The 12,863-nt window shown below is 38.0% G+C and overlaps 1 protein-coding gene across 1 annotated transcript in view; it reads left to right on the forward strand.

The window, feature by feature from the left end:
* Nucleotides 1–1,238: 1,238 nt before the first annotated feature.
* Ctps (CTP synthase) overlaps nt 1,239–12,863 on the forward strand; it is a 50,275-nt gene continuing 38,650 nt past the window's right edge. The window contains exons 1-3 of the mRNA XM_071675026.1: nt 1,239–1,383; nt 5,963–6,146; nt 10,102–10,271. Of these exons, the coding sequence (XP_071531127.1) occupies nt 5,981–6,146; nt 10,102–10,271 (336 nt within the window). The 5' untranslated portion in view covers nt 1,239–1,383; nt 5,963–5,980. The remainder of the gene's footprint in view (nt 1,384–5,962; nt 6,147–10,101; nt 10,272–12,863) is intronic.

Raw genomic sequence — 12,863 nt, forward strand, 5'->3', positions numbered from 1 at the left:
TAGGACTAAAACTTTAGTAGGTTATCCTGGTCGAATCTACTTATTACCTTGATATGGTGTATTGCACATGTTTATATTCAGGGTCCCTGAATAAAGTCAATCAATCAATCAGTCAATAATGATGAAAATCTAAAAGTCTTTATGACAGGCATGATGCCAGACCCGAACACCACCAACCGGTAACGCTTGTTTACCAATGGCGTCTTAGATACGTCTCTTCCTTGTATGTCAACTGAGTGTTTTACGTCTTCTGTCTCATTCTTGTTATCTCCCCTGATGATATGATCATTACACGAAAGTGCACTTGTGAACTTATCGTATTTCATTTCCATCGTGGTTATCAGCAAATATTAGATCACGCACACTTCTGTGACCTCCTGACACTCTCAACACAAAGCTTTATATATATATATATATATATATATATATATATATATATATATATATATATATATATATATATATATATATATATATGGCTGTAACAATATTATAGAACGTACGGCAAATAATCGTTTGTAAAGATGCTGCTAAGTATAGTGAGAGATGCAAAATGGAGAAGTGAATCGCATAAGTGATTGCTCGATAGAGTAATAGAAATACCTGGAATTGGGGATATTTCATGTGAGAATGTTACGGGAATGACTGGGGATCGTATGTAATGGAGACATTTTGGATTTTAAGGTGTATGAATGGAGACATTGGTCTGGAAGTGAAGTGTGGAGAAGTTGAACTACGCTTATGTAAATGTGGAAGTTTATGTTTAACAGACCAGCCATAATTTCCAAGATGAGCGTGTAATTTTTGCAAGGTGTGTGAAAATGATCCACCTTGTGAGCGTTAGCACTGGAGTAAATAGTTATAATACACAGATGTGTACTATAAATGAACTACACTAATGTAAGTGGAATTCGTGATTAGTTTCAAGAAAACTTAGGAGTAAACGATGATAATGTTTAAAGTTCTCAAAATACACTGTTCTCTGTGGTCTACATACATCGCAGTGTATTTATAGTATATTATTATAACGCAAAAACCTACATAGACAGTATTGTACTATCACCGGAGTAAATTAAACCCCGATATCGTCTACGTAATTTCTCCATACTTCGTATATCTTTAAATTACATAATTAACCTTTTCTGGAGTATATTTATATTCATGCATCTCATGGTTTGGATGAATTTTTTTTTTTTAAACCTTCGGCGAGAAGGTTTCAGGTTTAGGCTGAAGGTCGCGCATGTGCAGTTGTTTGGTTTGCCGCAGACTACACTGCCGGGCGGGATAATGGGAATCTGGACTAACCTCTGAAGTCTATTTGGACTCGTTCTTTCTGACTACAGGATTTGAATCTGCAGACCCGTCACCTCTCTTTACTAACAGGTAGGTTATGAATCGTACAGAAGTAGTAGTTGTAATTTCCTTTATCATCCATAAGTGTAAAAGGTGACGTGGTAGAAAGTGGAAGGTATAAGAAGTGAAATGCAGTACAGTGATTACAGATAAGTTATGTAATGTTTCACAGTCTTAAGGTTTGTCTTGATAAAAAAGGACAAAGGTATCTCGATAGCAGTGTAGGCCTACTCGTAATTTGGATGCTGAAGCAAACATGTGGGAAAGATTTTGAAAAGGTATACATATTTTCCATCATTCCAGGTGTTAATTATATGCTTGGGTAGGGTCAAGTTGTGGTAAATAAGTATTAGAGTATAGGCACTGCAAGGCTGTGGAATATCATGCATTCCCTAATGTCCTGTGTGGTGAATATAATGAAGCCAGGGGAGTGTGATGTGGGTCATATTGCTTTATCCTATACCGGTACGAAAGGCGGTAGAGGTGAGTACCCTGAAGATCAGTGAAATTGTTGGGCTAATGTTAAAGTTGTTTAAATGTTTAGAAATGAGGTCATGGGACAGCCTAACCTAATTTCATATTGCAGCCCATATTTGCCTTGATTTTCATATTATGTAGAATTAAGTAGTTATTTTACCAATAGATTTGTTAATATGTTGGTTAAAGTAGGTCAGATATTACTAATCTGACATTATCATTGGCTTTATCAGCCTGCTCATTCATTATCTAACATGGGTCAATGGTAAGATAGGCCAAGGTTAGGGTGAGTCAGGGTTAGGGAGACAGAGGAGTAGTAAACCAGTTCGAGTGTAGGTACTACAATTCGTTGGAATGACTGTTTTAACCCATTTTCCTTGTGTGTCAAGATGGTCGTATGTAAATGCTGTTTGACATCGTTTTCTTTTGGTTAAATTTGAAATTATCCTATTGCTTTCTACAGTTGATATTTAAGTAAAGGGTAAAAGTTTTATGTAGCTCCACATCCCCTCTTGACCCATTCACTGCTAACTGCTGTATATATATATATATAGATACCAACGTATAGAAGGATTTCAGTAAATCAGAGGGCTAATTATTTCATATTTTGACATTAGAAGTTGGTGAAGTACTTATGCCCAATGAAAACCTCCATATAATGTAGTAACACAGCTTTGACATACAGTATTGGTTTTAGCACTGATCTCTTTGGATCTCCAATATTATTCAAAACAGCCTTTATCCATACTAAAACAGGGTTTTCTATTCCACTTCAATTTCTGAATGAACTTGCCATATTTCTGGTGGTATTTCACTTAGTTTTACCCCAGATCATCGTAGTCCTTTCCCCAGTTACATTTGTTGTGGATAAAAAGTAATATTCCTAGTGACATTCTTTATCTCAACAACCAATTCTTAGGCACAGGAACCTCGTTATTTATATGTTAGCTATATTCTTGAAAATGGTCGCATAAAACAAAAGTGTGTAAGTCCTGTCATGTAACTAATGGAGTTTAGGTGTTTTCTTTGCATGTAAGAGAGAACAAAATATTACACCAGTGAAAAACAATAGTATAAATGTTAATGAAAATAGAAAATACAATCTTTAAGTCCTGTTGCAGTCTTCTTTCTTGGGAATTGTACATTCTCAAAGGCATTCTCCTCCAAATAAATCCAGTCTCAGCCATGTTGAAATCTGTGTAGGAGAATAACCTGCCTTCCTTATATTGGTCTTGAGGGTTCCTAGGAGATTTTCAGCAGAAACGACATCAGCAGAAGCAACCTCACCTGTCATCTTGATGCTTTGGGAGTTGTAGTTTCCAAAAATATGTGAACCTACCAGGACATGCTTGAAATGTCTTCACTGCTCCTTCACCTGCTACCAAGTTATTCTATACACTCTGGACCTTTGCTTGTATCACAAGCATGCTGATGTGAACATTTTATTGAATTTGGTGTTCATGTGCCAAACATTTGTTCCATCATCTCCATAGTCAAACCTTGGTAATATTAGGTCTTAGGTGCACTTATTAATGTTTTACTCTTGGTGGTCTAGATCTTCTTTGCGCTATTACATATAATCTTAGAGTTGCTAAGTCTAAGGGTATGTGTAATATCTGTTGTTCATTTACTTCTCTTATGATGTTTGAGCCTATCGATTTTACATCATTATTGATGGCCTTTTTCATCTTAGCACCACTGCTACCAGGAGAACTTAAAAGATGCTTTGGTGCTGTATGCAGTATACTAGAGCACAAAATACTGTAGTCCTCAATGACAGTAGACTATCCACATCATGCATATGCATGCTTCTTGCATAGTGCTGCCAAGATCATACCACTGTGCTACCATCTCTGTGATGATTGCATTATTCCAAATTTAACCCTGCTTGTATTATAAAAGGTGTATATTGATGTGCTTGTTATTGTAAAAAAGGCATAAATCAAATATGGGTAAATGAGAGGTACTTTTGATTAATATGTCAATTGATATGCATTTCCTCCAAATCTGTAAGTGTTTTGTTGTGCCCCATAAGTGGAAATGTACTAGAATTGGTATATGGCAACACTGGCAAGAACTTTTCTTGGATAGAAAGTTAATGAATGTAGACTTGAAGTGAGGTAAGAAAAAGTACGTTATAGGTAAGACTTATTTAGCTGACGCTGTGGCACTATTGTGTCCTATGGTATTATGCTAGTACACTTTACTTTCTTCTTTGACAGCGTGATTGCTTGAATTAGAGTCTTTATCTCTCTTCGCCATCTCCTACATGGTTTATTTACCCTTCCCATGTGTTTTGGTTCCATATAAATCTCCTCCCTTTTTGTTCCTCCTCAGATGGTATTCACAATAGAGATAGGGACTAGATTGGTCTCACTTTTTGAACTGTTTTGAACCCTTGGTAAATACCTGCCCATGAATAGATGTGAACCAGTTAAGCCTCTGTTCTTGATGTAGTCCACTTGACCTTGGGTGACATTTCAATGGACAAATAGCTCTCACAACTAACTTCAAAGGAGAGGAGACTGTTTGGTATTGAAATCCTTATCCCAGAGCCAAGATGTTAAGTGACTTTTGGATGATCATACCTATAACCAGAGTGGGTAGGTTGATTCATCTGCCTGTGAATCCTGGAAAGTCCCATACATTGACCAATACAGGACCATGATGTATTAATGAATAAAGGCCTCCCCAAAAGATAAAGAAATGTAGATAATTCCTTGCAGGCGAATTTCTTCCTTAGATTGAAAGTTTATAGAGAGGAGCTTTTTTATGGGGTACTTTTGGTTGTAGTTTCTTTGCCTCTTTTGCATTGCTGGGCGCCCAAAATAGAGATTCTTATTTTTCTGCAGTATTTTGTGAATATTGTGCAGGATATGAAGCAAGAAGTAGTGTAGATGCACCTAGTACTGTTGAACTCTGATTTTTTTATTTTGATTCAGCCTTAGGAATTTGTTAATCCCTTTGATGGTATGGTTTTGTTTTGAGCTGCTGCCTTGTGAACTAGTTCCTGGTACATGTACAGTACCTGTAGTTCCTTATATACCACAAGGATCTTGCTGAAACAAGATATCAATCACTGAGTCATTGTTGTGGGATTCAAGAAAATTGATATTTATGCAGCTTCCTGCCTCAGGAGTCTCTTCTTTATAAGGCTACTGCAGCATTCAAGAAGCTGGCCATGTCCACTGGACATAACCATAGGTCCTAAATTGTAGTAATGTTTTGCTTGTGTCCATGTGGAAAGAGGGTAGGGTAATTGAGGCGTAAGTGTTTGGTGTCAGCATTGTGTTAGTTGCATCAAAGGTATGAAGGGTTTTAGTATACATTAGGTTGATGTTTTATGTATTAGGGATAGATAATGTCCAGATTGTGGATGGGAGAGAGTGACAAAATTGTCTGGGGAGTGTAGTTTCAGTTGGATGTATTTCTGATTTGATGGTATTTAAGACTTGAGTTGTAAGGGTCATTTCTTTATGTATGTTTTGTCATTGATATGCTTTTAGAGGTTCATTGTGTATGTTTTGTCCCTGATATATTTTTAGAGGTGGGGGGAAATCTGTGAATAGAAGTTGTTAAAGGGTGAGGCAGGGGTAAGCTTTTTATTTCTGTGGGGTTGGATGTTAGTTTTAGAGTAGTTTGGAGGGGAAGCATTTGGTGCTATTGCAAGGAATTGGTTGCGAAGCATATTGATGTGGGAATGTTTTAGGAGGACTTCAGTTCATTTTGTTGATTGTTTCTGAGCAGTGGGTGCTTATTTTAAGTGCTCTATTTTGTATGGTTTGCAGCTGTTTTATCTGTTGGCAGGTGAAGTGTACTTTAGGGTGGAGCTGATGAATTGTATATAGAGGATGCTAAAGGATTCTTTGTTTTTGCCCAAACCTTGTGCCAGATAGTTTTCTGATGATATTGAGTTTTTTTGTTGTTTTTGTGTTTATTTTTTGTGCGGAATTTTTGTATTTCAGTGCCTTTGCTTTATGGCTGAAGGTGGTTCAGTTTTGTATAGTATCTTGGAGAATCGTATGTGAGATAAGGGATGCTTATCATCTCTTAGGGCAGAAAGAGATTGTTGCTCTAAGGAATTTGAAGATGACACCTTAATAAACTTTGTAATGGATGATATTATTTTCAGAGGCACTGAATCGTAAACATGAAGTACATCTTGGTCACAGGAGGAGTAATTTCTGGCATCGGAAAGGGTGTCATTGCATCTAGCATTGGCACTATCCTGAAGCATTGTGGTCTGCGTGTGACTTCCATCAAAATTGATCCTTACATTAACATTGATGCTGGGACCTTTTCTCCCTATGAGCATGGTAAGTGTCCATGTTAGTAGGTATGCTTAACCACTTACATAACTGGTAAATGTAGAGAACAGATTCTTGAACATGTTTATTACCAAGTGGAAGACGGGAGAAAGTCATCAACATTTCATCCAGAATTTTCTCATTTTTGTCCCGAAATTTATTGTTGTGAATTTCTTGGATATATATACATTGCCTTTGAATGATATATATGGAAGTGGATTTCATAAAGATTTGCCCTTTTTTCCCCTCGCCCATGTACACACAAAAGGGAGAATCTTGTACATTGTTCACATATCCAAGGCCCCCAAAATATTGGATGAAAAAGAAAAAAATAAGCATTACTCTCATGCTTTGCATGGGAATGCATTCAGAGAAAAAGGCCATGCCAGTTGAAAATCATTAGTTTATTATTAGATCACTTGATTACATGTAAGATAATGCACAATTTACTGAAGGTTAGAAGTGAATTTAACAAAGATAGATTTGATCAAGTAAGTTTTTTCTTAATTATCCAAAAGAAGGAGCAGAGAAGGGGGCCAGGTGAGGATATTCCCTCAAAGGCCCAGTCCTCTGCTCTTAGCGCTACCTCGCTAATGCGGGAAATGGCGAATAGTATGAAGAAGAAGAAGTTATGGATCAATGAAGGATCATTAATAGTGCCATATATAGGCTCAACAGGAAAACTGATAGAATGAGAGTAAATGTAAAAGATTTGGGTTTCATCATAAAATTTGAAACTAGATTTCAGAGAGCATATTGAGAAGATAGCACCGTTAAGTGATAGATGGTATTATGCTGACAACTTTCTCCACAAGAAGCATATTCTCGAGATGCTTAAATGTATGTGTAAGAAGCAAAATTGAATACTGCTGTGTACAGTCATCAACAAAACAGTTAGAAATAGATTTTTTCCGTGGACTCCATGTCCTGCTTTAGCAAGGTAGCACCAAGAATACAAAAAGAAAGACTGCGCCCTCACACATCCATTCTCTATCTGTTATGTAACGCATGGAAACCACTGCTTCTTATGCTCATCCAGACCTCACAGATCTTTCCATGGTTTACTTAGGATGCTTTGTATGCCTGGTTCAGTCCATAGACGGCATGTTGATCCTTGTATACCACATCATTCCTGTTCACTCTTATCCCGTGGAAGCTTTTCATCCTCCTGCATGTTCAGGCCATAATTGTTCAGAATCTTTTTCAATCCATCCTTGCATCTTTAATTTTGTCTCCCCATTCTTTTTATTCCCTCCACTTCTGACACATATATCCTCCTTGTGAACTTTTCCTCACTCATCCTTTTCATATGTCCAGACCTTTTAAGCACCCTCTCCAACTCTCTTGACCACATTCTTTTTTATTACTACAGCTCCCTCTTACCCTTTCATTACTTACTTGATCAAACCACCTTTCACCACATATTGTCCTCAGACATACCCTTTTCTACACATTCACCCTTCTCTGCACAGTCTATCTTTAGCCCATGCCTTGCATTCCTTCAGTATTGTTGGGAGTACTATAACTTCAAACTTACCCATTTTTCCTCTCCCAGATGTAACAATCTTTCCACACATTTTTCAGCTCTGCCAGAAACTTTGTCCCGTGACCCACACCATGACTCCTTCCACTTCTATGGATCCATTCACTGCCATGGCTACTCCTAGGTATCAAAAACACTTCACTTCCTCCAAGTTTTTTCCGAAAAAAACTCATACTCACACCCCAGTTTACCTCTCGCTTGAACCTGCTATACCTAATGAACTTGCTTTTAATTCACGTTTACTCTCAACTTCCTCCTTTCACTCACACTTCCAAACACACACTTCCATTTTGCAATTCTTGGTGGGGTGAGGATCAGGGAGAAGTGGAGGTATTGCTTAAGAAAGAAGGTATGTGTGAGTAAAAGTATAGTAATGGTGTTTTAAAAGAAACAGTGAAAGTACAGATTTTGCAGAGCCCTGTAGAGTGAGAAGAACCTGTATATCCAGTCCTAGCTTGATGCAGGATCACTTTGTCAGTTTCACTGTTATTCGAGGAACCTACTTCTACCAGTCCCTCTTGTTATGTGGTCAAAATTTGATACTATGCAGGTGTGTACGGTAGAAAGTTCCCCAAAACTTTAGTGAGGGTTAGCAGGTGGAGCAAGTGTGGGTCCTGGGTGTAGTGCACCATGGTCCCATCAGTGGCTCTATCACAGCTACCACTGTTGTGTGCAGATCTGCACTGCTTTTGCAATTTGGATACACCTGCTAATGTGACTTACCTGTATTGTGCTGTGTTTTTGTTTGTTGATATGGCATACAAACATCTGGCAACATTTGCTACCCCAGAATCAGCAATTGAACAGAAGAGAACTCTCTGACATTAGAAATTAATGTTGAGATTTTACAAAGCACTGATGATGGTAAGGGGATGTTAGCACTTGCACTTGCTTACAACCTGGGGGAATTTACAATATGCAGTATAAAGAAGAATAGGACAAAATTCAAAGTGCTGTGGTCCATTTCACTTTGTCTGCCAAGGTAACTAGAAGGGTTAGAGATCCACTTATGGTAGAGAAAATGCTCTTGTTATACATAGAGTATGAGACAAGGAAGAAAAGCATCTTTACTAGCCTTTAGGTTAGGTCTAATGCTGTGAAGACTTATGAATGTTTATGGAAAGAAGACAGTGTAGCTGAGTCAGAGCCATTTCAAGCAGGTAAAGGATATTTAGATAAGTTTATTTGATGTCAAAGCTAAATAATGTGAAGGTAATGGGAGAATCCGCCAAAGCTGACACAAATCTTTTGCACACATCCCATTTTTCTGTATGTTTATTGATTCACTACATGTGATTTTTCTTTTTGTGAGTTTTTTGCAGAGCATAAACCTGCATAAAGGAAGAGATGGGGAGAAATACTGGAAAAGGTGACAGAATTTAAGGATTTTGGGATCTATATTGGATAAATTTGATGATAAGGAAGGAAGATTAGGGGAGAGAGTAGTAAAGGGTAGAAGAGTCACTGGGTCCCATAATAGAATAATGAAGGTAAAGGTGTAAGTTTAGAAGGGAAGAAAGGATCAAGGGACATCATACTGCTTTCGACCCAACCCTGTGCAGTCAAAACATGGACATGGAGTAAGTCATAGAAGTCAAGAATCCAGGGTGTGGAAATCAAGTTATTTGAGAGGAGTTTGTGGTATGATTAAATGGAATGAAGAAAGAAATGAGGGTGGTTAATGAGAGACTTGATTTGGCAGGGAATGCAAAGGGAATGAATTGTGGAGAAGTAGATTTGGTGAAATGTAATACTTTGAGGTGGTTTGGGTGTGTGGAAAGCATGCAAGATGGGGAGTTTACGAGGAGAGTGCATGATAGTACAGTTAAAGAGGTTGGTGTGAGAGGAAGACCACCTGTGACACCATCCAACAGTTGTAACCTTACCTCATATATCCTTAATGAATACCATAAAGTATTCCACTTAACACTATCATATGCCATCTCCAGATCCATAAAATGCATACAGCTTCTCACCTTCAGCTAGATACTTTTCCATAAACAGTCTCACCTCAAAAATTTGATCCATGCATCCTCTGCCTTTCCTAAAACACTAGATATGGTTTAAGGATATGTATGATTTGCAAAATTGTATGTACTTAATTCACCCCAGGGAATTTGGAACAGAGAAAATAATGATTTTAGATATAGTTATAAAGATACCAGCAAAGCAGTACTGAATATCATTATTGCCAAAATGATCTTGGGAAATCATTCGTTTTCATGTGGATTTTTGGCTTAGTATATAGTATCTGTTTTGCATCTGCTTTTAAAGGGCTAACAGTTGAATGGAAATAATTGTGAAACTTTTTTCTTGCATGATTTATATAGGTAAGCAAATTACATGAAGATTGTGATGTGTATGATGTTATGTTCAGTGTGAAGACTAATTTTTTGCAATTAACATTACTAATTTTAATAGGTGAAGTTTTTGTATTGGATGATGGAGGAGAAGTAGATCTTGACCTAGGCAACTATGAGCGGTTCCTGGATGTTACATTGCATCGAGACAACAACATCACCACCGGCAAGATCTATCAGTCTGTCATCAACAAGGAGCGACAAGGAGATTACCTTGGAAAAACTGTGCAGGTACATAGGTGGGGCTAAACATTTTGTTAATTAGCAGTTAACCTGCTCCAGGTAAATTCACCATTATGAGGTTTGTCACTATGTTGCCACATTGTAGTTGGAGATGAAGATGCATGTGAACATTGTAGTTAGAGATGAAGATGCATGTGAAATAGTCTGATTGTTATTGTTACAGTCGTGCATGTGTTATATTTGTTTTTTATCGTAAAAGGATGTATTATTCTTTTGGGGTACTTAGGTACTGTAGGTCAATTAAAGAAGATAAGTAAATGAAATAATGGAAAGTATAATGACTTTGGAAGAGAGCTTAATGGATTTACTCTAAGATATGCAACACTGTGCAATACTGTCATTACTCTCTCAGCTCAGATATATCTGTGCATTGAGGCATCATTGTTAAGCAAACATATATGTAAATATTTATTTATTTTATTTATTTTGCTTTGTCGCTGTCTCCCGCGTTAGCGAGGTAGCTCAAGGAAACAGACGAAGGAAATGGCCCAACCCACCCACATACACATGTATATACATACACGTCCACTCACGCAAATATACATACCTATACATCGACCCTGGTATACCACATTGTTCCAATTCACTCTATTCCTTGCACGCCTTTCACCCTCCTGCATGTTCAGGCCCCGATCCCTCAAAATCTTTTTCACTCCATCTTTCCCCCTCCAATTTGGTCTCCCACTTCTCCTCGTTCCCTCCACCTCTGACACATATATCCTCTTGGTCAATCTTTCCTCACTCATTCTCTCCATGTGACCAAACCATTTCAAAACACCCTCTTCTGCTCTTTCAACCACATTCTTTTTATTACCACACATCTCTCTTACCCTATTATTACTTACTCGATCAAATCATATCACACCACATATTGTTCTCAAACATCTCATTTTCAGCACATCCACCCTCCTCCGCACAACTCTATTCATAGCCCACGCCTCGCAACCATATAACATTGTTGGAACCACTATTCCTTCAAACATACCCATTTTTGCTTTCCAAGATGTTTTTGACTTCCACACATTCTTCAATGCTCCCAGGTGGAAAGATGGAGTGAAAAAGATTTTGAGTGATCGGGACCAGAACATGCAGGAGGGTGAAAGGCGTGCAAGGAATAGAGTGAATTGGAACAATGTGGTATACCTGGGTTGACATGCTGTCAATTGATTGAACCAGGGCATGTGAAGCATCTGGGGTAAACCTTGGAAAGTTCTGTGGGGCCTGGATGTGGAAAGGGAGCTGTGGTTTTGGTGCATTACTACATGACAGCTAGAGACTAAGTGTGAACAAATGGGACCTTTATTGTCTTTTCCTAGCGCTACCTCGCGCACATGCAGGAGAAGGGGGTTGTTATTTCATGTGTGGCAGGGTGGCAATGGGAATGAATAAAGGCAGACTATGAATTATGTACATGTGTATATATGTATATGTCTTTGTGTATATATATGTGTACTTTGAGATGTATAGGTATGTATATTTGCGTGTGTGGACATGTATGTATATACATGTGTATGTGGGTGGGTTGGGCCATTCTTTCGTCTGTTTCCTTGCGCTACCTTCGCTAACGCGGGAGACAGCGATAAAGCAAAATGAATAAATAAATAGAATATATATTCCCAGGGTAAGGGGAGAAAGGATGATTCCCATGTATTCCCTGCATATCATAGAAGGTGACTAAAAGGGGTGGGAGCAAGGGACTGGAAATCCTCCCGTTTTTCTTTTCCAGAAGGAATGGAGAAAGGGGCTAAGTGATGTTTTTGCCTCGAAGGCTCAGTCGTATGTTCTTGACACTATATTGCTAATGCATGAAAAAAATTATTTGTGGATGGGAAGATTTGAAAGGGAATTAAGTGGTGTGCTGAAGTGAAGTTGCCAGTGAAAGAGGAAAGAGAGGCATTTGGGTGATACCTACAAGGAAGGAGTGCAAATGATTGGGAGATGTGTAAGAGAGTGGCAGGAGATCAAGAGGAAGGTGTATGGGTTAAAAAAAGGGCAAATGAGAATTGAGATGAGAGAGTATCATTAAACTTGAGATGTTTTGGAAGGAGGTAAACAGTGTGCAAAAGACGAGAACGAATGGGAACATCAGTGAGTGGGGACAAAAGGGAAAGTGATAACAAGTAGGGATGGAGTGAGGAGGAGGAATGAGTATTTTGAAGGATTATTCAATGTGTTTGGTGGTAGAATGGCAGATGAAAGTTGTTTTGGTCAGGTGATATGCAAAGTGAGAGATTAATAGAGAGAAACATAAGTAATCACTTGCCTGGTTCACTGTTAGGTTGATGTACCCTTAGATCCTCCTCAGGTGAGACCTTCCACATGTCACATGATATTGCTCAAAAGCATTACAATTAACTGTATGAATAAGGAAGTTTGTGAGGTAACAGATTTCATGTAAAGTTGTACAGAACAGATAAAAAGTAATTTTTTTTTGTAGCAAGTGTATATCTAACAATGTCAAGCATGGCCATGTAGCAGAATATGTAGGGTGATTACTTGATACTTATTCTAGTAATTACACAGTTGGAAATGAGCAGACTTTTTTTTTTTCATACTATTCATCATTTCCAGTGTTAGCGA

The sequence above is a fragment of the Panulirus ornatus genome, chromosome 20, assembly GCF_036320965.1.
Source record: "Panulirus ornatus isolate Po-2019 chromosome 20, ASM3632096v1, whole genome shotgun sequence".
In the NCBI taxonomy this organism is placed as follows: Eukaryota; Metazoa; Arthropoda; class Malacostraca; order Decapoda; family Palinuridae; genus Panulirus; species Panulirus ornatus.